The 21,951-nt window shown below is 56.7% G+C and overlaps 13 protein-coding genes across 13 annotated transcripts; 9 read left to right on the forward strand and 4 right to left on the reverse strand.

Annotated features, from left to right (window-relative positions):
• The first annotated feature begins 211 nt into the window (after window positions 1-211).
• SDRG_02848 (hypothetical protein) lies at window positions 212-760 on the forward strand. The gene has a single exon (XM_008608452.1). The coding sequence runs from the start codon at window positions 283-285 to the stop codon at window positions 658-660; it is 378 nt and encodes a 125-aa protein (XP_008606674.1). The 5' UTR covers window positions 212-282; the 3' UTR covers window positions 661-760.
• A 270-nt stretch (window positions 761-1,030) lies between these two features.
• SDRG_02849 (hypothetical protein) lies at window positions 1,031-1,624 on the forward strand. The gene has a single exon (XM_008608453.1). The coding sequence runs from the start codon at window positions 1,122-1,124 to the stop codon at window positions 1,578-1,580; it is 459 nt and encodes a 152-aa protein (XP_008606675.1). The 5' UTR covers window positions 1,031-1,121; the 3' UTR covers window positions 1,581-1,624.
• A 604-nt stretch (window positions 1,625-2,228) lies between these two features.
• SDRG_02850 (hypothetical protein) lies at window positions 2,229-3,062 on the forward strand. The gene has a single exon (XM_008608454.1). The coding sequence runs from the start codon at window positions 2,268-2,270 to the stop codon at window positions 2,997-2,999; it is 732 nt and encodes a 243-aa protein (XP_008606676.1). The 5' UTR covers window positions 2,229-2,267; the 3' UTR covers window positions 3,000-3,062.
• A 1,361-nt stretch (window positions 3,063-4,423) lies between these two features.
• Window positions 4,424-5,117, forward strand: SDRG_02851 (hypothetical protein). Its single transcript, XM_008608455.1, has one exon. It carries the CDS (start codon window positions 4,587-4,589, stop codon window positions 4,962-4,964), a length of 378 nt encoding a protein of 125 aa, XP_008606677.1. The 5' UTR covers window positions 4,424-4,586; the 3' UTR covers window positions 4,965-5,117.
• Window positions 5,118-5,476: 359 nt separating this feature from the next.
• On the forward strand, window positions 5,477-5,966 carry SDRG_02852 (hypothetical protein; the record flags this gene model as incomplete). Its single annotated transcript, XM_008608456.1, has 1 exon — window positions 5,477-5,966. The coding sequence occupies one exon, from the start codon at window positions 5,477-5,479 to the stop codon at window positions 5,822-5,824; it is 348 nt and encodes a 115-aa protein (XP_008606678.1). The 3' UTR covers window positions 5,825-5,966.
• Window positions 5,967-6,360: 394 nt separating this feature from the next.
• On the forward strand, window positions 6,361-6,988 carry SDRG_02853 (hypothetical protein). Its single transcript, XM_008608457.1, has one exon. It carries the CDS (start codon window positions 6,405-6,407, stop codon window positions 6,891-6,893), a length of 489 nt encoding a protein of 162 aa, XP_008606679.1. The 5' UTR covers window positions 6,361-6,404; the 3' UTR covers window positions 6,894-6,988.
• Window positions 6,918-8,499, reverse strand: SDRG_02854 (hypothetical protein). The gene has a single exon (XM_008608458.1). The coding sequence runs from the start codon at window positions 8,415-8,417 to the stop codon at window positions 7,005-7,007; it is 1,413 nt and encodes a 470-aa protein (XP_008606680.1). The 5' UTR covers window positions 8,418-8,499; the 3' UTR covers window positions 6,918-7,004.
• Window positions 8,500-9,236: 737 nt separating this feature from the next.
• Window positions 9,237-12,266, forward strand: SDRG_02855 (hypothetical protein). The gene is made up of 8 exons (XM_008608459.1): window positions 9,237-10,135; window positions 10,182-10,475; window positions 10,524-10,689; window positions 10,738-10,850; window positions 10,901-11,012; window positions 11,059-11,176; window positions 11,229-11,763; window positions 11,812-12,266. The coding sequence occupies exons 1-8, from the start codon at window positions 9,265-9,267 to the stop codon at window positions 12,225-12,227; spliced, it is 2,625 nt and encodes an 874-aa protein (XP_008606681.1). The 5' UTR covers window positions 9,237-9,264; the 3' UTR covers window positions 12,228-12,266.
• A 68-nt stretch (window positions 12,267-12,334) lies between these two features.
• On the reverse strand, window positions 12,335-12,732 carry SDRG_02856 (hypothetical protein; the record flags this gene model as incomplete). Its single annotated transcript, XM_008608460.1, has 2 exons — window positions 12,335-12,619; window positions 12,667-12,732. 2 exons carry the CDS (start codon window positions 12,730-12,732, stop codon window positions 12,335-12,337), a joined length of 351 nt encoding a protein of 116 aa, XP_008606682.1.
• Window positions 12,733-14,129: 1,397 nt separating this feature from the next.
• SDRG_02857 (hypothetical protein) lies at window positions 14,130-15,168 on the forward strand. Its single transcript, XM_008608461.1, has 3 exons — window positions 14,130-14,295; window positions 14,348-14,570; window positions 14,623-15,168. Exons 1-3 carry the CDS (start codon window positions 14,193-14,195, stop codon window positions 15,101-15,103), a joined length of 807 nt encoding a protein of 268 aa, XP_008606683.1. The 5' UTR covers window positions 14,130-14,192; the 3' UTR covers window positions 15,104-15,168.
• A 507-nt stretch (window positions 15,169-15,675) lies between these two features.
• SDRG_02858 (hypothetical protein) lies at window positions 15,676-17,421 on the reverse strand (the record flags this gene model as incomplete). Its single annotated transcript, XM_008608462.1, has 1 exon — window positions 15,676-17,421. The coding sequence occupies one exon, from the start codon at window positions 17,419-17,421 to the stop codon at window positions 15,736-15,738; it is 1,686 nt and encodes a 561-aa protein (XP_008606684.1). The 3' UTR covers window positions 15,676-15,735.
• A 1,163-nt stretch (window positions 17,422-18,584) lies between these two features.
• Window positions 18,585-20,627, reverse strand: SDRG_02859 (serine/threonine protein kinase; the record flags this gene model as incomplete). Its single annotated transcript, XM_008608463.1, has 9 exons — window positions 18,585-19,323; window positions 19,367-19,619; window positions 19,667-19,697; window positions 19,744-19,842; window positions 19,894-19,992; window positions 20,043-20,142; window positions 20,189-20,286; window positions 20,343-20,465; window positions 20,511-20,627. 9 exons carry the CDS (start codon window positions 20,625-20,627, stop codon window positions 18,585-18,587), a joined length of 1,659 nt encoding a protein of 552 aa, XP_008606685.1.
• Window positions 20,628-20,878: 251 nt separating this feature from the next.
• On the forward strand, window positions 20,879-21,932 carry SDRG_02860 (hypothetical protein; the record flags this gene model as incomplete). Its single annotated transcript, XM_008608464.1, has 8 exons — window positions 20,879-20,955; window positions 20,999-21,088; window positions 21,137-21,340; window positions 21,392-21,396; window positions 21,459-21,585; window positions 21,637-21,732; window positions 21,788-21,880; window positions 21,921-21,932. The coding sequence occupies exons 1-8, from the start codon at window positions 20,917-20,919 to the stop codon at window positions 21,930-21,932; spliced, it is 666 nt and encodes a 221-aa protein (XP_008606686.1). The 5' UTR covers window positions 20,879-20,916.
• Between the last annotated feature and the right edge of the window lie 19 nt (window positions 21,933-21,951).

Below are 21,951 nucleotides of genomic sequence, written 5' to 3' on the forward strand. Positions count from 1 at the left end.
GGAGTGCACCATCACTCAGCTCGCCCATCGCATTTTTCAAGTCGCACCGGGATCACATGCCCAGTGACAAAAACGCCGTTGCACTATCACGATTTTCGACTTTGCATCGTACTGAATGCCGGGCAGTATGCATAACCCAAGAACCGAGCCAATGAGCGCGCCGCCTATCAGTCCCGCGCAGGGATTGTGCCATGTGATTGGTGGGTTGCGCGCCTCGCCCACTCTCGTGATGGACGCAAAAGTCGGCGAAATGGCGGCTTGGATCGACATGGCATTTATGAAATGGACACCTCAATGGCTGCATCGTCGCTCGAGTGCCAATACTCGTACAAGCCGTGCTCGAACCCGCGCACGACCAAGCGCAACGGCAGCCTCCACCTCCTCTGCGAGTTTCACCGCCAAAAAGCCAACCGGATCCAGCAAGTCTACACCAACAAGAAGCGCGCGCAGCGACACCACGCTGCGAACAAGACGACCCAGCAATTGTCGCTCAAGGACGAGCCCGCGCTGCCGTTGAGTCCGGTGGAGCTCGCTGCGCACTGGGCATCGACCGACTTGTTCTCGTCGCTCTGGAGCGACGAGAGCTTTTCTCCGTGCTGGAACGCTGGATCGCCCATCATGACGCACGAGGAAGTGGCCATTCTCAACGAGCTCTTTTAGCATCACCAATTCTCTCTCTGTGGGCGGCCGATCTGGCGCCTTTACAACACCCAAGTTTATGTAACGTGATTAATTTACTGTTAGAAACGTGTTTTCCACACACGTGCATGTGTCTTTGGTGTAAATCACTGCATGGTGGCAGTGCAACCAAGCTGGAAACAGCGAGCGCATCACCTCGCAAGAGAGCGGCCCCAAGCGAAGACGAGCGCGGTGGCCAATCGAGTCGCGTCGACGTTGCTCAACGTCACGCGCGCACTGAACTTACTTGCGCTCGCACGCATGTATTCCACACGCCACAAAATGATTTTTCGAATTTTCACCGTGTGGAATCCCGTACCAAGCCAATGGGCAGCGTGCCATTGGCTTTTCTGCGCATTTCCCACACGTGCCACAGGTGCAATCTCATCTATCAGTCGCGTGCCACCACTGATCGGTGTGGCAAGCGCTGGCACAGAACCGAAATGGACGCCAAGACCGAGTGCCAATACTCGTACAAGCCGTGCTCGAACCCGCGTACGACCAAGCGCAACGGCGCGCCGCACCTCCTCTGCGAGTACCACCGCAAGAAGGCGAACGCGATCCAGCGGGTCTACGCGCAGAAGAAGCGGCTCCAGAAGCAAGCCGCGAGCGCCAGCCACCGCCACAGCACCCAGCCTCCGGGCACCGAGTACGCGATGCAGTCGACGCACACGCGCCACCACATTGCGATGCCGCAGTACCTCGAGCCGTCGTACCACAATCGGGCCAACGTCCAGTTTGACCCGCGAGGAGGAGGCGTCTCGATGGCGCTGCCCCGCCTCATGTACCCGCCTGTCGCCGACAATGGCTTTGGGTATCTTACAGCGCTTTTGCGAGACGACCTGCGTGGCGAGAAGAGTCCGCACCACCACCACAGCACCCACCACGGACGGCTGCCGTAGTTAGTTGTCGAGCCCTAACGTACACTCTTATCCTGCATCTTCCATTTGCTTGCTTGTATCAACATGCCACGTGGTGGTGCCAACAAAGTTGCGAGTTGAGATTTGCTGGGTCCCGTTATCGGTGGAACGCCAGAGAGCCTCGATGCCAATGCTCACAAGGATGAACAGGACAACGTACACCGACATGATCAAGAAGGTCTGTGGACGTTAGACTGTTGACGGCCCGTCGTGGCATTGTTGAGGATCCACAAGCTGATCGCATGTGATCGGTGGCACTCGGAAGCTCCAGCTGGAAACACGCAGCCTGCATGGCGGCGTTATCGCTACTGCGATCGAATTCGCACCGTGAGCTTGAAAAAGTGGGCAGGCAGAGCGGGCAGAGACTTGGCCAGTGGCTGGCTCCACTGCGTCGTCGCCAGTGGCCATCCTACTGTGTGAAGCAATCGAATCGATCTAAACTCTGACTAGCGCCACGGGTCCCTCCAGCGGGTACCCTATTTTCGATAACGGGCACATCGCAGGGTCGCATTTTTCACCGTTTTATCGTACGCCCCCCAAAGAAAAGACGTTTCTTGGACCCACCCCCGTAGCGTCGCTGACGCCAATCAAAAAGAACTATCACCACGGCCTGTCTCCAATTGGCTGGCCCTTCTGCCATGCTTCTGCTGATATTCCATCAGTTGCGCCATGGCCCCCAAGCCCCGCCGGACCGTGAGCACGCTCCCGTGGCAGTGCCAGTACACGTACAAGCCGTGCTTTGAGCGGCGCGCGACCAAGCGCAACGGCGAGCTCCACTCGCTCTGCGAGACGCACCGCAACAAGGCCAACGCGCTCCAACGGGCGTATGCCAAGAAGGACCGCGACGCGACCGAGAGCGAGAGCGGCGAATCGTCGTCGCCGACGCCGCCCGAGCCGCAGCACCAGTGCCAGTACACATACAAGCCGTGCTTCCAGCCGCGTGCGACCAAGCGCAACGGCGAGCTCCACTCGCTCTGCGAATTCCACCGCACCAAGGCCAACGCGCTCCAGCAAGCGTACGCGCAAAAGAAGCGCCTCAAGCGCCTCAGCGAGGCGTCGCCGGCACCAATCAATCCGCTTCCCAACAAGCGGCTCTGCATTGGCAACCTCCTCGCGGCCGACGCGCGTGCGTTCCCGCAGCCGCCACACTACCTCCCGCCGCCGCCACCGACCTACCACGCGCCACCGCCGCCTTCCAGCTTTGTGTCGCCGATGCTGCGGGGGGCACCTGGCCGGCCGACCGTGCTGCCACCGCTGCGCTCGCTCCACGCGACGCATAGCTTTCTGCAGCCGCCGCCGCGCCCGCCGACCGAGCTTTATGCGCCGCCGTACGATGGCCGGTACTATCATGACGGGCGGTACCCGGATCAATCTTGGGGCGACCGAGGACCGCAGCCGTAGCGAGTTACACCACCGTAGGATTTGTTGGTTATTTATGTAAGAGAACCCGGTGCCTATGCACAACTGCTCGATGGCCACGAGGCGGCGCGCCGAGGGGACGCCTTTAGGGTGAGTGTTGAGAAATGCATCTCCGACCGTCGGCGTTGCACACGTCGCAGCATGGTGACGAAGCGAGATGATCGCGGTGCCATGACCGGAAACAAGTCAAAAAGACAAATGGCATTTCCAAGCAAATAATAGCACGAGTGTGCTTGGAGCGCTCAACTACTAATGGGTCATACCTGTACGCTAGTTCGTCTGCCGACGCCGAGAATGCAGCGAACAAGCTATTCAACGATACACCGGTTCACGGATTCCAAATACTCTTACAGCTTGCCTACGTTTGCTATCGACGTTTGACAATACTGCCAACGGCCACAGCAAAAGCTAAGCCGTCGGCCAATGCTTGGAGGCGCGAACGCTTCGACCGAATTTTGCGCGAATCGCTTAGCCCAAACGCCCAAGTCACTGACCATCAAGGACGCGACACTCGTCAGCATGCGCGACCGGTCGATGTGATGAGCGCTGCAATCGGTTTGGAGTAGAAGCACGAGTAGCGAAAGACGAGACAACCATACATCGAGTTGGCCGTCCGCTTGATGGCGCGCTCGCGGATGTCAAGCCTCACTGCCTCATTGCTATCGAGGTTCAATGCCGGCGAAGGGAGCTGACGAAGGGGAGATCCTTTCTCATCATGTATTTTGGATGAATAAAAACGCATCAAAACAAGCAATCTTTGTTGGCGGCGTGAGTCTACAATGAAATATGATAGAAACTGAATGTTCTCTACAGCTGGAAGATGACGACAGTGAGTAAGTGCTGTAGACATCAAGGCTCTTCCTCGCGACGATTACGACGGATCCAACAACAACGACGTTTGTAAGTTATATCGCACGGCGATTGTGTGTCGACCGCACACTCAAGGACGAGTCTTTCGTTCCCAACCTTTCTCCCTCGCCTCGACAGCTAATCTGGTCACTGCCCATGCCTGCAGCGTTCTGCGTCTCCAAGTACGACTCGTCGATCAAGATCTCGCTTTCTCCGCAAAGAACTCAACGCGGACTCTATAAGATCTCGGGTTTGTGACCGGACCCATTTCAAGTTGGCACTGCATGGCACGGGTTTTAGCAGCGTGGCTACTCGCTTACGTGCTGCTGCGATACAGGAGGCTTTGTGATACAGCGTTGGTTTCTACCAAGTATACGACGGTGGATTTACACAGCAGGCGGAGTCCAAATGGTGGAGGCCCTCTGTTGGCTCCAACGTCGTCGTCGTCGTCGAAAAGCCCCATTGGCTGTCACTGCTACCTCGGTTCGAGACGCTATGATAGATGCATGCGTCGCAGCACCAGTCGCGTTCCCTCCCACGCTTATGGCACAAACGCAGCGCAACCGACGAATCAAAGGCGTTCTATCATACGCAGCGCGCCGGATCGGCAAAGCGGATTTGCTGCCACCCAGATTGCCGACGTGTGTGTTTCAAGTGTTCTCTGCTCACTTTGGCATTTCCCACGAGACGCACACATCGATAAAGCGACGTAGTACCAGCATGAGCGACGACTCGCAGCACCACGACCAACTGTGCCAATACTCGTACAAGCCGTGCCCGAACTTACGCACGACCAAGCGCAACGGCAGCCTCCATTTGCTCTGCGAATTCCACCGCCAAAAAGCCAACGCGGTCCAAAACACATACGCCGCCAACAAGAAGCGTGCCCGGTCGTCGCCCGCTGGCGCGCTCAAGGCCAAGCGAACGCGCCTCACGGAGCGCGTGGCCCGGCCTCGGAGCTGCGAAGACGACTACATGCTTGCGCCCCACTCTCTTGACAATAGCCTCTTGGGGCTCTTTGACCCGCTCGAGTGCCATGCCTCGCCGTCGGTCGAACTCACCATCGACGAATACATCTTACTACATGAGATTTTTTGAAATGAAAGAGAATACAAACGTAAGATAGAGTGCTATCGGAAGAAAGACATGCGATTAGTGCAGGTATCTCGGACTGTGTCCATTGCGCTTTTTGTGTAGGGATCAAAACTAATGAATACATTGGTCGAGAAATCGACGCTAACTCGAATTTCAGTTTTCGATTCGGCAGCGGCAAGGGTTTTTGCGATGCGCGCGTCGGGCTGCATGTTCACGCGACACACAGTACATTTCACCAACAATGAGAAACAGCTCCGGTGCCATCCTCGAATACATGCTACTATTAATAGTAGTCCTTTTCGACTCTTATACGATGACAAGAGGTATCCAAAATACTGCATATTGAATCTGGTCATCTGGTGCTGAATCCAGCATCACTGCACCAATCCGAGGCCGCCTATCAGATTTTCTGGCTGCGGATTGGTGCAATGCGATGCAAGGTGGGACCAGGGTTCGGACCATGGCGCGAAATTCGCTGGCGCCAGAATGATACCACGTGCAAGCCCATTTTGGAAATGGAGCCGGCGACGACGCACTGCCAGTACTCGTACAAGGTGTGCACGCTCCCCCGCTCTCAAAAGCGCAACGGGAGCCTGCACCAGCTCTGCGAATTCCACCGCCAAAAAGCCAACCGGATCCAGCAAGCGTACACCAACAAGAAGCGCGCGCTCAAGGTGCAGCGCGACATTGAGCCCGTGCCGTTTATGGCCACAGGAGCTGCCGTCGCGAGCGACCGAGTGGATCTTCTAACCGCCTTGTTGTTCGACGACTCCGACGACGCATGGGCGTCAGAGGAAGCGCTGGTCATGACGCCGGACGAAACCCGCATTTTGTACGAGCTCCTCCATAGCACGCCAGTCTAATTTATAAAATGCTCTGTCCGATTCGACACATATGATCCTTGACTTTGATGCGAGCGATTGAGAGCTCTAGTAATATACACAATGTAGTTTGATTTCGCTGGATAACTGCTAGGGTAACTTAGCTAAATATTTTTATTCGCCCTTGCTTACAATTTCTCTACATTTCCATTTTGCGTCCACACCAAACATGCGTCCAAGGACGTCTTCCAGTACAATGGATGGACCCGCCAAGTACTATATCATTGTACTTGGCGGATGAACACGCACAGCGATGCCACGAAGAATCTTGACTCGTACTGAGTATGTAATTCGTTTGTTGTTGTTATTGAAGTGCAGGACGTAATTCATGTCCTACTTGTTAGCACGTCTGGCTACAAGGTACGTGGCCGCTTACTTGTGATGGATCCCACTCTGGTGCATTGAATACTTGTTCAGCGGGCCGGAACGTGCAAGCAGCTGAATGTCGCCGCGTATGAATAACCTTGTGGAATTCCTAGTGTAGTCACCCACCTATCACACATCTCGCGTCATTTCATGCCGACCATGGGCGGGCGCCCAAATATTTGCTCCTTTGCGGCGCATGGAGCTTAGTGTTGAAATGGCACGCCGCAAAGCCGAGGCCGCCCCGACGTGCCAGTACACGTACAAGGTGTGCACCAATATCCGCTCGACCAAGCGCAACGGCAGCCTCCACCTCCTTTGTGACTACCACCGCAAAAAAGCCAACGCGATCCAGCGTGCGTATGCCAACAAGAAGCGGCAGCAGCAACCATCACGAGTGGCTCCAGTCGCTGAGAGCAACGAGACCCCGCAAGCGATGACGACACCGCCGACAACAACACGGCGAGGATCCGCTCGAACGACCGACGACACGCAACCACCAGCTGCAGCAACACCCTGCGGCTCGGAGCTGGCCAAGACAAAGAAGAACCCGAAGAAGGAACCGGAGCCCACGATTGCGTTTACGAGCGTCTTGGACACGTTGGTGCCACCGTCGTTTCCGACCGAGGAGCCACCGCCCGAGTACCCGATGTGGGAGTACCTCGAGACGATTTTGTTTGAAACCTAATCGTCGTCAGTCGCATCACGACGAGCGGAAGTGTACTTCCCATACATATGTATTATAAACAGTAGTGTTATCATGTCCAGTCAACAAAGCACGCCGGTGTGACTGTCGGGTCTACACCATCGGATCCGGCTTGGAAACACCGCAGCGAAGCAGCGGCCGGCCGCAGACGCTCACTTGGTACTTGACGCCGGTGGCGAACCGATCGTGAGGGTTGGTCCGGACAAGGATCCCGGCCACGAGCCCGACAAGCGTGAGGACGCGCAGCCAGGCAAAAATGGCGTCGTAGACTTGAACGATGGGCTGGCGCTGCACAAAGTAGCGCGCTTCCAACGAGGCGCCAAAGCTTAAACCGCCGATGAGAAGGGCGGCCACCCACGCCAGCACGACGCCGCTGTACGCTTTCGCAAAGGCGGGGGCCCCAAAGAGCACGTGGGCAAACGACGGAAAGATGCCAAAGCCGACACCAAAGCAGACGTTGAGGCCGCGGACGAAGCCTTCAAAGCTGTCGAGGTCTCGCGTTCGGAGCGTCTCGGGCAGCTTGTACAGCAAAAGGACTTGGACGAGAAGCGCCGTGACGAGCAGCAGCTTGCGAGCAAAGGGCGGCGCGATGCAGCGGCTGAGCACATCGGCGAGCCCACCGCCGAGTAGACGCCCGAGGATGCTGTACAAGCCAAACGTGACAATGATGCGCGTCGCTGCGTCGCGAGATTGACCAAACACTGTGAGGAGGAGCAGCGGGTACCGAGGCAGCATCGTGACACCGTATACGACGTAGCCAAACACGAGCAGCAGAAGCGCCGCGTAGTCGAGCGATACGAGCGGCGACGACCACAGGGAAGGTGCAGATGGTTCTTCGACCTCGAGAAGCACGGGCGGCGAGAGTGTTGTACTCGGTGAGAAGGGCGCCTTTGGCGTCAGCGGCTCGTCGTCGTCGGGCTTCGGCGCGTCGAGCGACGTCGTTGGCGGCGCCCAATAGAAGCAGGCGCTGCCGAGAAGCAGGACGGCGGTGACGCCGCCGCCAACGACCAGGAAAGCGCTGGATCGCCCGATCGAGGTTGTCGCAGGTAAGAGCGCTTTCGAGCCAACAATCGAGCCGACGCCAAATGCGGCTGCCAAGAGACCACCGCAAAGGCCAAGGTAGCAGTCGTGGCAGCGCTGAAATGCAGTGGCGAACGACGCGCCGTAGCAGAGACCGAGGCCGAGACCGTGGATGACGCCGTAGCCGAGCAGAACCAGCGCCGTCGACGTGGTATGGACGCCAATGGCTGTGAGGCCGTACCCCAGTGCGACCAAGGCGGCGCCGAGCCCGACCCAGCGCGCCGGCGGAAGCTTGGGGTAGGCGACGCCGACGACGACGACACCGAGTGCAAAGACGCCCATGGCCACGTAGTAGGCGTGCAAGGTGCGTCCGTCGAGCGGGTTGGCGTAGAAGGCTGTGTCGAGGGTCGCGAGGACGCTGATGAAGCCGTTGACGACGCCGCACCCGAGCTGCACGAGCGTCGCGCCGATGACTGTGCGCAACATCTCCGACTTGGTTTTGTTGGTTTCCTCCGTTGACCTTTCCAGCGTCGTAACTGGCGCCACGGCCCGCCACGTTCTATATTCGTGAAGTGCCACTGAACCGAAGGATAAGGGTCCACTCCTCTGGCGAGATGGACCGAGATGTCGTTGTTGATGTCGTCGACGGCAAGATACACTGTGCGTGTAGCTGACGCAACACCAAAGCATGCGAGCGGCTCTGCGCCACCGCTGATGACCGTTGCAAAGGATCTACCTCGTCTCGCCCAGGTCGGTGCTGATACCACCTCCAATACGTGTAGTCACAAGTCCGCATGTGGTAGTTTGTGCTCTTCAGCCTTTGTCGGCAGTCGTAGCCAGAGAATTCGTGCATGCAGCCATTGACACTCGGTGCCCGCAATGTAAGATCGCCATGTGCGCTGCAAGATGCACTTGCCGAGATGCAGCCTGCGTGCTGAAACCCATCGAAGCGTGAGCTCGCTTTGCCAGGATGACAACATGCGCAAGGACTGGAGCCACACGCTTGCTCTCCAAGATCCCAGACAAAGCTAGATGACCTCTGCGGTCCACTATAGCATAGGCTGTCGCTGCAAGGCGTGGTGAAGGCGTCGGTGGCTCGAGGTCTGAGGTGCCACCTCCGCTTTTTGATGTGGCACATGCCGAAGCACCCAAATGGATTGCGGCCGGCGAGCACAATAAATATAATTGCTTTACTTGATTCCAGTATGTGGAATTAAATGTAGGGAAAATAATACTTTGCGCGGCGTCGGATTGGCCACGCGGGAGCCAATGGCCTTGCGCGTGTGCTCCTGTGCATTCGTTGGTGTTTGCCGAAGTCCTCGCTGCACGATCGATGGCCGCCCAACTGCGACCGCTCGTCGGTGACATCCTGCGCCGTGCCCATGCCATGAGCTTCAGCACCAAGCCGCACAGCACGCCCGGCGGTGGCAAGCGCTGGACGCCCAAGCCGCGCACGGACCTCTTCCCGAGCAAGCCGCATGCCAAGAAGCCGACGACGATGGCGCCCAAGGCCGGCGCCGGGTCGACCGACGCGTTCGTCAAGGAAAAGAAGCAGCGCCAAACGTGGGACAAGGAGCTCAAAAAGTGGGTGGTGTACGAGGAGCCAAAGCCGGTCGCGTCGCCCGCGCGCATGCTGCGCACCGAGACCAAGCCGACGCCGATCAAAAGCGGTGAACCGGGCCGCTTCCGTCTCTTTGGCGACCGCGATCTCAAGGTCACCGTGCCGAAGCTGCCAACCTCGAAGCCGCCCACCTCGAAGCTACCGACGTCGAACCTGCCAACCTCCAAGCCGATCGAGAAGCACGTGACACGGAAGGACTGGCGCCACAACCCGCCGCACTCGCACAGCTTTCAGGACCCGAAAAAGAAGGCGCACGCCCACACGGTGGCGCAAAAGGCGCTGCAGTTTGAAAAGAGTCTCTTTGACTCGGAGTCGTCGCTCTTTCCCGACATTGACTGGAAGTCGCGGCCTCGGAACGACCGCCGGCGCTTTCAGGAGCGTCAAAACTCGGCGCAGCGGTCGCGCAACTCCAAGAACAGTCAAATGCGCAAGCGCGAAATGATCGCCGAGCACCTCAAGGACCTCAAGGTCGAGATCCCGGTGACAATCACAGTCTCGGACCTCGCAGAGCGCATGTGCATCAAGTCGTTCAAGCTCGTACGCGTCCTCAAGGGCCTTGGCGAGCGCGTCAACGACGACACGGGTGCTCTACTCGCGTTGACTTGAAGCCGCTCACATGCCACTTGTAGAGATTTCGGCCGAAGTCGCCGAGCTCGCGGTCGAAGAAATGGGCATGATCCCGATCCTCATGCAGGGCTTTGTGGATCTGACGCGAACGCAAATTCCGGACGACTGCAGCAGCTTTCCCGTGCGCCCGCCCGTGGTCTCGGTCATGGGCCATGTCGACCATGGCAAGACGACGCTCCTCGACGCGCTTCGCAACACGACGACCAAGGAGCACGGCGGCATCACGCAGAGCATTGGCGCGTTCACAGTGCCAATGGCCGAGTCGCCGACGCCCATCACATTTTTCGACACACCGGGTACGCACTTCGATCCTGCCAAAAGCTGTTTTTACGGATGATTTTTAGGGCATGCGGCGTTCAGCAACATGCGTGCGCAGGGCTGCCACCTCACGGACGTGCTCGTGGTCGTCGTGGCGGCCGACGACGGCATTCGCCCACAAACCAAAGAGGTGCTCGAGCTAGCGAAGGAGCATGATTTGCCCATGATCATTGCCATCACCAAGTGCGACCGGTACGAGTCTCGAATATTTGTGTCTTTTGATTCATGTTCTCCTTGTAGATACGAAGACCAGGAAGACGAAGTCATCGAGCGCATTACCCAAGAGCTCGAGTTCAACGGCATTGAAGCGCACGATACGCAGCTCGTGTGCGTCTCGGGCAAGACGGGCAAGGGTAGGATTTTTGATTTCCAAAATGATTTTTGAAGGACGAGTTCCGTGTAGGACTGGACGAACTCAAGCAAGCGATTGTGCTGCAGGCGGAGCTCATGGACCTCCGCGCCGACACGGCCGCGCCGGGCGAAGGTGTTGTCGTCGAAGCTACGCTCGTGCGCGGGTACACGCTTGGACTCCAGCCGCATATTTATAAACCCTACACCTAGGTGGGGCACGACCGTCGATATGATGGTCACGTGGGGATCGGTCTCGGTCGGTCAGTTTGTGGTCTGCGGCCTCGAATACGGCAAGATCAAGTCGCTCGTCGATGAAAACGGCAAGCCCGTACGCAGTATCTTCTTTATTTGTCGATTTACAAATTGGACTATTGCATTAGGTCAAGATCGCGACGCCGAGCATGCCCGTGCGCATGGTCGGCCTCAAGGAGCTCCCCAAGACAGGCGACTCGATCCTCCCGGTCGAGACGGAAGAGCTCGCGAAGGAGATTGTCACCGAGCGCGCTCGTATCCAAGAGCAAGTGCGGCTCAAGGAACTCGCGGCCAACATGGCGGAAGGCGAGAAGAAGGACCACGTGCCGATCGCGCGCCGGCAAAAGGCGCGGCAGCTCGAGCTCCAGCGCCAAGAGCGCGTCTCGGAGGAGAAGCGGCTCGAGAACCTCACGGTCGACGACGAAGGCTACGTCAAGAAGATCATCCCGATGATCCTCAAGACCAATTCGCTCGGTGTCATTGACGCGATCGACCTCCTCGTGCAAGAGCTCAACGACGTCAACGACGAGTGCGAGCTCAAGCGCATCCACGGCGGCGTCGGGCCTGTCTCGACCTCCGATATCGACTTGGCCGCGCGGACCGGCGCGACGATCTTCACCTTCAACACGCGCCACCCGGGCTCGATCGACAAGGACGCGACACGTACTCTCTCTCGCATGCGATGGCCTCTGATAGATTGATACATTGTAGGTCGAAAGATTGATATTCGGTCGCACAACGTGGTCTACGCGCTCGTCGACGACATTGAAGCGGTTGTGACCAAGGAGATGACGCCGGTCGTCGCGGAAGAAGTCGTCGGTGCCGCCGAAGTCCTCCAAGTCATTTCGATCAACACCAAGGGTCGGGCCAAGGTGAACGTGGCCGGCGTGCGCGTGACGGACGGTAATCTGTATGCGGACTGCACCTTCCGCGTGCTGCGTCAAGGCGAGGTCGTCATGGACGGCGCGTCGCTCGAGAGCATGCGGCACTACCAGGAGAAGATCTCGGAGAGCGCCAAGGGCCAAGAGTGCGGCCTCCAATTTGAGAACGACGTGCCCTTCAAGCAGGGCGATGTGCTGCAGGCGTACCGCCTCAACAAGGTCCCGCCGAAACTCCAGCGCCAGTAGTAAATACCACCAACAACGACCGTAGACTTCTTCTTCTTCTTCATGTAGAGTACGATGCTGCCAACCATATATGTGGTGATGCATTGGCATGGTAGAAACAGAGCGCGCTAGGCGAGGCTGAGCGCGTACACAGTCGCGATCGCGACCAGCGTCGGCGTCTCGTAGCGCACGACGACCTGGCCGTCCGTGTCGGCGTTCCACGCGCACGCGGACGACGTGTGCACACCGCCGTTCTTCTTCTGCAGCAGCGCGAGATGCACGACAAACTTGAAGCCGGCGGCGCCGTCCGCAAGCGTCTGGAGCCGCTGGAGGCACGCGGCCGGCAGTGACTGCGTCCATTTCTGGGCGTCCACGGGGTGGTAGACCTGGTCGCGCAGCGCGTGCTCGAGCGTCTACCCAGGAGCACATGGACATGACGCACGCGGTGACGGCGACGTACCTCGAGGACCACGCGCTTGGCGTCGGCCTGGATCGTCTTGAAGAAGTAGACAGGCTCGATCTCCATCTTTCAGCGGCCGGCGAGCGATGTAAATGCCACGACGCTATCCGGATAATGGTGGGCAAATTACCGGACGCGCGATGGAGGCAGACAATGGCTCGTGCAGATCCCTCTTGTTGTCTTGATTATCGAGACCAAATTACGTATGCTAGTACAGAGCTGTCAGGTGTCAATGGCGGTGAACGTGTAGCCTCGCATCCTGCTTGACTGGCGTGCACGCCGCTGTGCTGCCGAGTTACACCGGAAGACGAAAGCAACGTCGACGAAATGGCTTGCTGATGTTGAGGACTCGAGGTATCATCAACCAACGCTATCGTTGCAAGGCCAACGGGGTTCCGCTGCCAACGTCGTCACCACTGAATACACCGCTGCAAGCGTAGTATGGTCCCCGCCACGAGGCAAAGTGCAAAGAGTCGCGCTGCCGGATGCTATCACCTCGGCTCCACCTCGGCACGCATCGCATCGAGTTGGGTGCACCCGCGATGGCGATCTATACTTAGACGTCCTAGCCCTTCGGCTTACTAGAGGCAAGGAATAGACGGACTGCGCTCTCCATCGGTCATCGGTCTTGGTTTCCTGTCCTTGACCGACGTTAGCTGCTTCACTTAGGGACGGTGCTCCAAGCTTAGAGTCTGAACTGCGAAGAAGTGGATCGGCCTTGGCGACTCGCCTCTCGAAGCCACCAGACGTCGTTGGGTTGCACGCCACCATCTCGGTACCGCAATCGCCGCTCACAGCTGACCACCGCGGCCCCTGTCGCAGCCACCGAGCTGTGTTTCTTTTCGTCAAGGGGTCCATCACTCGGTGGCGATGTTGGTCGTAGAGCTGGAGCTAGTGGGGGCCTTGTGAGTCGCGTGGGGTGCTAGCACCTCGTTCAGCTCAGCACACTGCAAACCCAATGCGAAAAGAACCGTTGTGAAATTGCGCTAGGATTTGCTATGCATCTATGCAGATTCGTTACCTTCGACAACAACGATGACGCAGAGTGCACGCCCCGTCATCATGCCAATCAACGCAGCGCCATAATCCTTTGCGTACCCTGCAGCCTGTCTGTTTGCGGGCGCATCATACAAGTCCTGTGCCACCGCATTTTTCACATTTACCACGTCAATTTGACGACATGTCGCATGTGGGAAAAAGAACGCCCTACGTTGCTGGACGTCGCGCTGTGGTAGCGATTTGCTATTAGCACTCGCTATTAGCACACCAACACATAACGAGGCGCGTGTCTAGAACTGATATCTCTGCAAGCAGCCACCTAGTATAGCAAACGCGACGACCTTGGCGCACCAATAGGTCACAGCCAAAACCACATTTCCAACATGTGCACACCGTGAAAAATAAATGTGAGAAAGGAGCGTTGATGAGTTTCGCGCGACAAATTCAAAAATCGGACTTTGACTTTGGAATCCAAGAGTCGTTGTCCTTGGAGCTTCATTTTGAATCTTGACACTTGAGACCCAAGCATGAAGTTTGACCGCTTGACGTCACCCATTGACGGCGACTACGAGATCGAGATGACCGACGAGGCGCCGCCGCAGCGCAAGCGACACCGCGCCATCCTGATTGGTACACAATTTTCCCTCCAAAATGCATCCCCTCACGACAAAATATATTGTAGGCTGCCTCGCTGCCGTGTATCTGGCAATGACGGGAACCATTATCTACCTTGCTGCGAGCAAATTTTCGAAGGCGTCGTCCATGCCCGTGATCCTCATGGTCGGCGATTCCATCACCGAGTACGCCGCGAACGTCAACATGCACGGCTTTCAGGCGTCGCTGGCCCACGACTATATTCGACACGCCGACGTTGTCAACCGGGGCCGGGCCGGTTGGTCGACCCAGTACGACAATATTGTCATGAAAGTTGTGGTAGTTATGAACAAACTATTGTAGGAATTGGCGCCCAAAGATCCCAGCGCTGATCCGCGAGTGGGAAGCCCGATCGCCGATCCTTGTCACGATTGCGCTCGGCACCAACGATGCATCCCTCCCGAATGCAACGGGGCTCTACGTACCACCGAACAAGTACAAGGCCAACCTCGAGAGCATGGTGGCGGGCCTCAGCAGCGCCTTTCCGTCGACAAAATTCCTCCTTGTGACGCCGGGTGTCGCGGACGACGACTCGGCCATGGGCCAGCTGCACCGCAACGACCGCCAGGGAACGTACGCGGCGCTGTGCAAAGAAGTAGGCGACAAAATGAAGATTCCAGTTCTCGATCTGTGGACGCCACTGCAAGGCAAGCAAAAGTCCGTCCTTAGCGACGGCCTCCACCTCAATCAAGCTGGCAACGAGTTTGTCTACGACCAAATCAAGAACGCGATCGCAACATCGTATCCGCAGCTGCGACCCAGCGCGTTGCCCGAGCGGTCCTAATGTCCATAACGTATAATTCTATTTACAAAAAACACGTTTACGCGCAGCTCGTCGCGACGCACGCAACGACAGAGTGCTGGAGGGCTTGCGAAAGCGAGCCAGTTGGTTTCCCGTGCCGTTCGAACGTTCCAAATGGCAAGCAGGATGATATATTTTCCGCCTGACACAGACCATGTCAAAGCATTCTGCTAGCTATTCTGCTTCACAAGACTGGTAGCAGCTCCGAGACCTTCATGAAGTGCATCGTAGAAACGCATTGTGCATGAGAACCAGCAGGTTAATGATGTGTGGGCTACTCACTTGAGGGATTACCGGTACTAGTACGTTCTAAAGAGCACACATCATGCGCTCGAATTTGCATCAGCGATAAATCACTTTGGGGCTTTGACACTACCTAGGTAATCTCAGTTCAGCGCAAAGGCGCGTAGGACCTCGCGGTCGTTGAGGCCCTACTACAATACAGACAGTAGTCACAGACCGGGGGACGATTGATTGGCATGTCGCTGATTGGCTGCGACCAACCAATCGAAACACAGCAAAGATACATCCACCAACTGCGTTTCAAGGATCGATGACGTTGTCAGTACTCTTTCATTTAACATAACACACTGGACCTATCTCCTAGACAATATCTACGGGTCGCAGCCACCACCGCCCGCGACAACCATGCACGACGTCGACGGGAGCATCGAGAGCACGCTGGCTGTGATCGAAAAGACGAGCGCGGCGAGGACGAAGACAAGGACGCAGCCGCCGACGATCGGGTAGCTGCCGCCGTGGCGCTGGAGGTTGTGGAGCGCCGCCTTTTGCGTCGGCAAGAAGATCGATGTCATGGCCGCGACGAGAAACCCGGCGTAGTAGATAAGATACGTGTACGTGACCTGGACGCGGACCTCGGGCGTGTCGCTCACGATCGAGTCTTCGTCGACTTGGAAGTGGGCGCAAATGATGCTTGAGAGCACGGGGCCGACGGCAGCGGGAAGGTTCGAGACGGTCGTCAAAAGGCCGTAGACGACGCCTTCGTTGCCGATTTCGGCGAGCTCGACAATCACAAAGGTCGTGACGATGAAGAGGACGCCTTGGGGCAGCTGCTCGGCCAAGGGGACGCCAAGGTAGAACCACTGGTTGCGCACAATGGCGTAAAACGTGCAAAACTGCACGACCGAGTCGATCGCGATCGTCGCCAAGGTCGTCGAGACCACCACGATGCGCCAGTTCCAGTTGGTGCCCCACTTGCCAATCGAGGCCATGACGCCGGCCAGAATGAAGTTGGAAATGATGACAATAATCTGGCTGTTGAGGTTCTCGACCTTGGCCCAGTGCAGCTGCACGTATGTCGCGGCCGTCGACGAGAGACCGCCGCCAAAGAGATTGTAGAAAAAGTTGAACAACATGATCTGCCACATGGCGCGCTTCTGGAGCAGCTCCCAAACCTGGCCCAAGTAGTGCCCAAACGGAACGGCCGGCGCCTTTGTGTCGCGGATCACAAAATAGGTCGTTGGCACCATGAGAAAGCACGGAATGCAGAGCAAAATGTACATGGTGTTGACGCCAAAGTCCCACGAGAAATCACCGGCAAACCGCGGCGAGTTCATGCAAAAACCGGCAATGGCCGTTGAAATCGTCGACGAGACTGTGCGCGTTGTGTAGACAAGCGACTGCATGCGGCCGCGGGTTGCGACCGGCTCGCGCTGCGCATACTCGACAACGAGCGCGTCCGCGGGCACGTCCGCAAACACATACGAGATGGTCGCGACACCAAAGAGAAGCGCAACGACACCGCCTTTGACGGGCGCGTCCAAGTTGATGGTCGCGTTCTGGGCCGCCGTGCGGAGACTGGCCTCGATCCTGGACACGCCTGCCTCGCGGTAGTACGGGTCGCCAAAGCTCATGGAGGCGAGGACAAGGAGACAAATGAACGCGCCGGACCAGCCAATCATCATCCACGACTTGCGCCGGTAGCCATAGATCGGCACGCAGTCTGAGATCATACCAATGAACGCCTTGAGCGACCAGCCAATGAAGAGAAGCGTCTTGGCCGAGTTGTACTGCGCGCCCGTCATGTGAAAGTAGCCGGTAAAGACGGGGTACGTCATGTTGGGGAGCGCACCGAGCATGAGGCCGACAGCGACGTACTGCGAGAGAAGACCGAGCACCTCCTTGCTCGTGTAGACGGGGGCGCCGCCTTCGCGCAGCGCACCGCCCTCGAGGTCGCCGGGCGTCTTGGCTTCGTCGTACGCCTTGTCGATCGTCGCCGAGACGAACGAGAGTCGCTCCTCAATGCCCAACGCGCAGTTGGTGGTGGTGTGGCTCTGCATCGCAAAACGAAAAATGAAGCGATGCTTGGCAGCCACAAAGTCGCAGTACACAGTAGCAGTTTGCCATTTGACGTGGGCACAGTGGGATATTGTTAGCGACGCCACGGGTGTTATAACGCGTCGTCTTCTACGCACTTGGCGTTAGACTGTCGTTGGAGTCGCCTTTAGCGTGTTGTACGCGTTGGCGCACGTGTTTGACGTACTATGACCGAGGTGTTAGATCGATCACCCAAGCGAACCCAGCTGTGACTAATGATCAGATTAACGCCATGTGTGTTCGGCTCACACAGTGGCGACGACGTTTTCGGGCCGCTCTCGCCTTCTATGGTCCACGATCCAGATTTCGAAGAGACGACGACTGCGACGTGCCCGGTGACGCTTTGGGTTATGCTTGTGGGTACCAATTACCATCGCGTCGGCAACACCCGCTGCAGCCAAAAGCATCTTTTATGATCTCTTGCCTTCATACGCCACTGTAGATAGGCGTAGTTTGCATGGCTCTCGACCTACCGGGACTAGTGCATGATGAGGAGCGCGCTCGTTTTGTTATTTAGCGGAGCCGTTGCGTGGTGATGTGGGTCTGCGATAGACGTTTAGTGTGATGTTATCTTGTGATCTTGGCTCGGAGAATCTCTGTGCTCGCTACGTGAAGCAAGAAGCACTGTGGTACAAGGTAATGTGGGTGGCGGCGTCGTCAGCTTCAATCCACGGCTGCAACTGATCGCACCCTGCCTGTCCATACAGAGGAGGAGCGAGATGGCTGCATCGCTCTTTGGAGAGTCAACTTTTTCCCTTACACTACAGTGTAGCAGAGTACGTAGAGCTACTAGTACGTAGTCGAAGGAACTGTGATAGAGTGGGCAACGCTGTGGCTTGTATGGTTTCTTTCGCAGCGCCAACCGTGCGATTTAACCGATGAGGTGAGTGTCGTCAGCCACTTTAGCGCCTTTCACCACCACCATTTTGCAGTTCGCGTGTCGAGTTTGAGGGTCAAGTCCAGGACGACATACATGTGCGATGCGCAGCAATGATACGGGTCGAGATGAACACGAAGCGTACCCTTGCCAGACGCAGAAACAGCTCGATCGCAAACTCGACTGCGAAACGACAACCCGTCGACAGCATTATACAACTTTGAAATGCCGTATTCGAGCCAGCGTTTATTAATAACTCTTCAACGGCAAATCCGAGAATTCTTGCAGATGGGCATTACCCTTGTTCGTGACGCTCCGGGCGGTCTTGACCGCATTGATCGTCTCCATCGATGGCTTTTCCAAAATCTGGATGACGTCATCGATTTTGGGACGGTCTTCCGGTTCCTTGGTGACGCACCACTGGACGAGTTCGCGGTACCACTCGGCGCAGTCGGAGCGCAACTCGGGCACGTACTCGCCTCGTCTCGCCTTCTCGTCGCTGCCTCGGGGCGCTGGCGCGCCCATGTCCATCTCGGCGAGAATGACGCCAAACGCATAAATGTCGGCGGACGCCAAGAGCTTGGGGGCGCCTTTCAAGACTTCGGGGGCAACGTAGTGCTCGGTCAAGAGACTCGCGTGAGTCATGGTCATCGACTCGACGCGGCACAGACCAAAGTCGGCGAGCTTGATCTGACCATTCGTGTTGAAGAGCACATTGTCGAGCTTGAGGTTGCCGTGGACCATGGACCAAGCTTGTTGGTCTTTTGGTCCTTTCGGTTTATGCAGCACCTGGAGCCCTCGCGCAATGGCAAGAGCGACATCGAGAATGTTGATTTCGTCGGGCTTTGTCGCATTCTTGGCCTCCGTCAACCGATGCAAGTGGCTGCGAAGGGTGCCGTCGTCCATGTACTCGAGGTAGAGCTGCCATTGGCGGCTGGACAAGTTGATCTTCTGCGTATAAATCTCGACAATGTACTCGGACTTGCAGCTATAGAAGGCTAATAAAAGAAGGGGAACAAAGAACGTCGTACGTCGAGAGGGCGCGCAACTCGTATACCGCGTCGAGGGACTTGACGAAGAGCGTCTTGGCAACGGCGGTCTTTCCTTCGTACGTAACCCGTCGGCATGTGCCAAAACGCCCGGACCCGAGGTTAGGGTTGCCGTCGCGACGTGCCACCATCTGAAGCTCGTGCATGCTCGGTGCGATTTCAAGCACCGAACGAATTTGGTTGTATTCGGTCTGGAAGGCAGTGTTGGCGGCGTCCTTGGTCTTCTCCGTGTACACTACATAGGTGGTCAATAATGGCTTTCTGTCGAAGGCGACGACGCACCGTGCAACGCAAAATCGACTGGCGAGAGGCCCTACGAAAAATAATGCCACGAGTCGGTCTCGTCGCGGGACTCGTACACCGCAGGGTTGGTAAAAGTCGGCACCGTGCGCAACGAGCAGCTGGACGAGGTCGGCGCGCAGCGCATAGATGACTGCAGCGAGCGGCGTCAAACCATTCTACATTCCTCATGATTGAATATACCCAGAGTCAAAATCACAAGACTGTACCAAATCAGCCGCGTCAACGTTGGCACGACTCGTGAGAAGCGCGTGAATAACCTCCTTGTTGCCCGTCGCAACGGCGTAGTGGAGTGGCGTCAGACCATGCTAGACAAAAAATCAAGTCAAGTAGCCGGACTCAAGAGATAACAAATAACCTTGTCTGCCGCGTTGATTTTGAGGCCGGTTTTTTCCGTGAGGAGCCGCACAATGTCGACCGCGCCGAGCTTGCACGCGGTATGCAGCGGGGTTTCTCCGCTACCCAAAGATATCACATACAAATCATGTCTTATTGCGGTCGTACTCGAAGAGGGCATTGACGTTGGCACCTTTGTTCAAAAGCACTTTGACAATCTCGTGGTTTTGGATAAAACACGCCAGGTGCAATGGCGAGCGTCCATCCTACAACAAGACAAGATTGATGACAGCGCCGTCATGATACTGCGAAGTTGTCGTACGAGCGAGACGTTGACGTCAGGGTTGTGCTGCAAAAGCGTCTTGAGCACGAGAATGGCTTCGTTCGACACTTTGGCTTGCGCGACAATCCAGTGCAGCCCGACCTCGAGCAGTGTGTGCCCTTCCTACGAGAGCAGGACCTGCAGTGACGATCGATCGAAGTGACGGACCTCACTGCGGGCGTCGCAGAGCAACGCGGGGTGCGCCTTCAGGAGCTTTGCTACTGCCAAAGAGTCGAGCGCCTTCACGGCGCGCACGGCTGCGTCGACGACCTCTTCTGGGTTCATGTCCAAACGGCAAATGCAGCAAGAAATGATCGGAGACATGTCTGTTGATAAAAATTATGAACGACACGAATTCCTCTATCTTTGGATACGCGTACCTGTATCTTTCGATACATTGCAGCAATAGATTGGCTATGTTTTGTAAATAGTATGTGATTTTGTATGCCGTCACCACACTACCTGTCACAATGCATATTTACCTGTCGATCGTTGAAGTTCATGATGGCGGTTGGAGCACTTGCTAATTTCAAATGCGCGGCTTTCACTTGCCATTTCGACGCCGATTACAGCCATGGCGCATGCGATGTCCCGGGAACTAACGAATGCTGAGGTCCGTCGTCCAGCGAGTTGTGCTGACTGACGCGTGCACGTAGGTAGCTGTGTTTGCGGCCATCCAGCGCGGCGACTACGGCGACGTCTGCGCGTTCTTGAAGAAGTTGGGCAATGTCAATATTGCCGATCCGGTGGAAACGATCGCAATGTCCAAACCAACGCTAATGCTTTGTACGTAGGCCAAGAAGACAAGCGAGTACACGTATACGCTTGTGCATGCGACGCTCGAGGCCTTTTGTACGGGGCGCCACGCCATTGAAAATTACTTGAAGCTGGGCAAAGACGCCAAGACGACGCAGGTCCAGGCACTCTGCAAAACGCAGCTCGAAATTCTGGACCTCGTCCTACGCACTCGCTTTGACGCGATGCAAGTGTGCAGCCAGGTATTGTTTGCAATAGCATCGACTCCGCGCCTTAATCATCTCGCTCTCTAGGATGCGTACGCCTTGCATCATCAACGCCGCTTCTTCTTTGCGTTGTATATTGATGCTGGCACTGTAGCACGACGCTGCCGACCTTGACGATGCGATGGGTTGAGCCGCCGCATACCGTCGCGTTCTTCAAGGTCCTCATGCATCGCGATCACACCCACAGCGGCATCAAGCCCAACATGTGCGACCTTGTGCCCGTACGTACACGCCATTGCGATTGATTCGACGACATTGTTCTCCACATATAGGGTCAGCCATGCGTCTTTGAGGCGGTTCAGCGCCGCAATTTCGAAGCCGCAACCTTCTTTTTCGCACATGGTATCGAAGTGACGACCATGAACGAGGTGCCTTCCTTCTACCATAGCCTGTTTGTGATTATCTTCCTAATTATAACGTCAGGACGGCGAGTGTCTTTTGTACAACGCCGTCATGCGCCGCGACCTGCTTGCGGTCGAGTTCCTGCTCCGTCAAACGGATATCAACGTCAACCAGGTTACCCTCGGGGTATATCTTAGTGCTATCACCATGCGAGCTCACGTTTTAAACAGAGCCGAGAAACACCG

The sequence above is a fragment of the Saprolegnia diclina genome (genome assembly GCF_000281045.1).
Source record: "Saprolegnia diclina VS20 unplaced genomic scaffold supercont1.6, whole genome shotgun sequence".
In the NCBI taxonomy this organism is placed as follows: domain Eukaryota; phylum Oomycota; class Saprolegniomycetes; order Saprolegniales; family Saprolegniaceae; genus Saprolegnia; species Saprolegnia diclina.

Bases quoted from the DNA above. Each gene is read 5' to 3' on its own strand.
- SDRG_02848 (XM_008608452.1), top strand. From the start codon at position 283: ATGGACACCTCAATGGCTGCATCGTCGCTCGAGTGCCAATACTCGTAC.
- SDRG_02849 (XM_008608453.1), top strand. From the start codon at position 1,122: ATGGACGCCAAGACCGAGTGCCAATACTCGTACAAGCCGTGCTCGAAC.
- SDRG_02850 (XM_008608454.1), top strand. From the start codon at position 2,268: ATGGCCCCCAAGCCCCGCCGGACCGTGAGCACGCTCCCGTGGCAGTGC.
- SDRG_02851 (XM_008608455.1), top strand. From the start codon at position 4,587: ATGAGCGACGACTCGCAGCACCACGACCAACTGTGCCAATACTCGTAC.
- SDRG_02853 (XM_008608457.1), top strand. From the start codon at position 6,405: ATGGAGCTTAGTGTTGAAATGGCACGCCGCAAAGCCGAGGCCGCCCCG.
- SDRG_02854 (XM_008608458.1), bottom strand. From the start codon at position 8,417: ATGTTGCGCACAGTCATCGGCGCGACGCTCGTGCAGCTCGGGTGCGGC.
- SDRG_02855 (XM_008608459.1), top strand. From the start codon at position 9,265: ATGGCCGCCCAACTGCGACCGCTCGTCGGTGACATCCTGCGCCGTGCC. The intron at 10,136-10,181 runs GTGCTCTACTCG...TGCCACTTGTAG, and splicing joins GCGCGTCAACGACGACACGG to AGATTTCGGCCGAAGTCGCC. The intron at 11,013-11,058 runs GTACACGCTTGG...CCCTACACCTAG, and splicing joins GAAGCTACGCTCGTGCGCGG to GTGGGGCACGACCGTCGATA.
- SDRG_02857 (XM_008608461.1), top strand. From the start codon at position 14,193: ATGAAGTTTGACCGCTTGACGTCACCCATTGACGGCGACTACGAGATC. The intron at 14,296-14,347 runs GTACACAATTTT...AATATATTGTAG, and splicing joins ACACCGCGCCATCCTGATTG to GCTGCCTCGCTGCCGTGTAT. The intron at 14,571-14,622 runs GTACGACAATAT...AAACTATTGTAG, and splicing joins CGGGCCGGTTGGTCGACCCA to GAATTGGCGCCCAAAGATCC.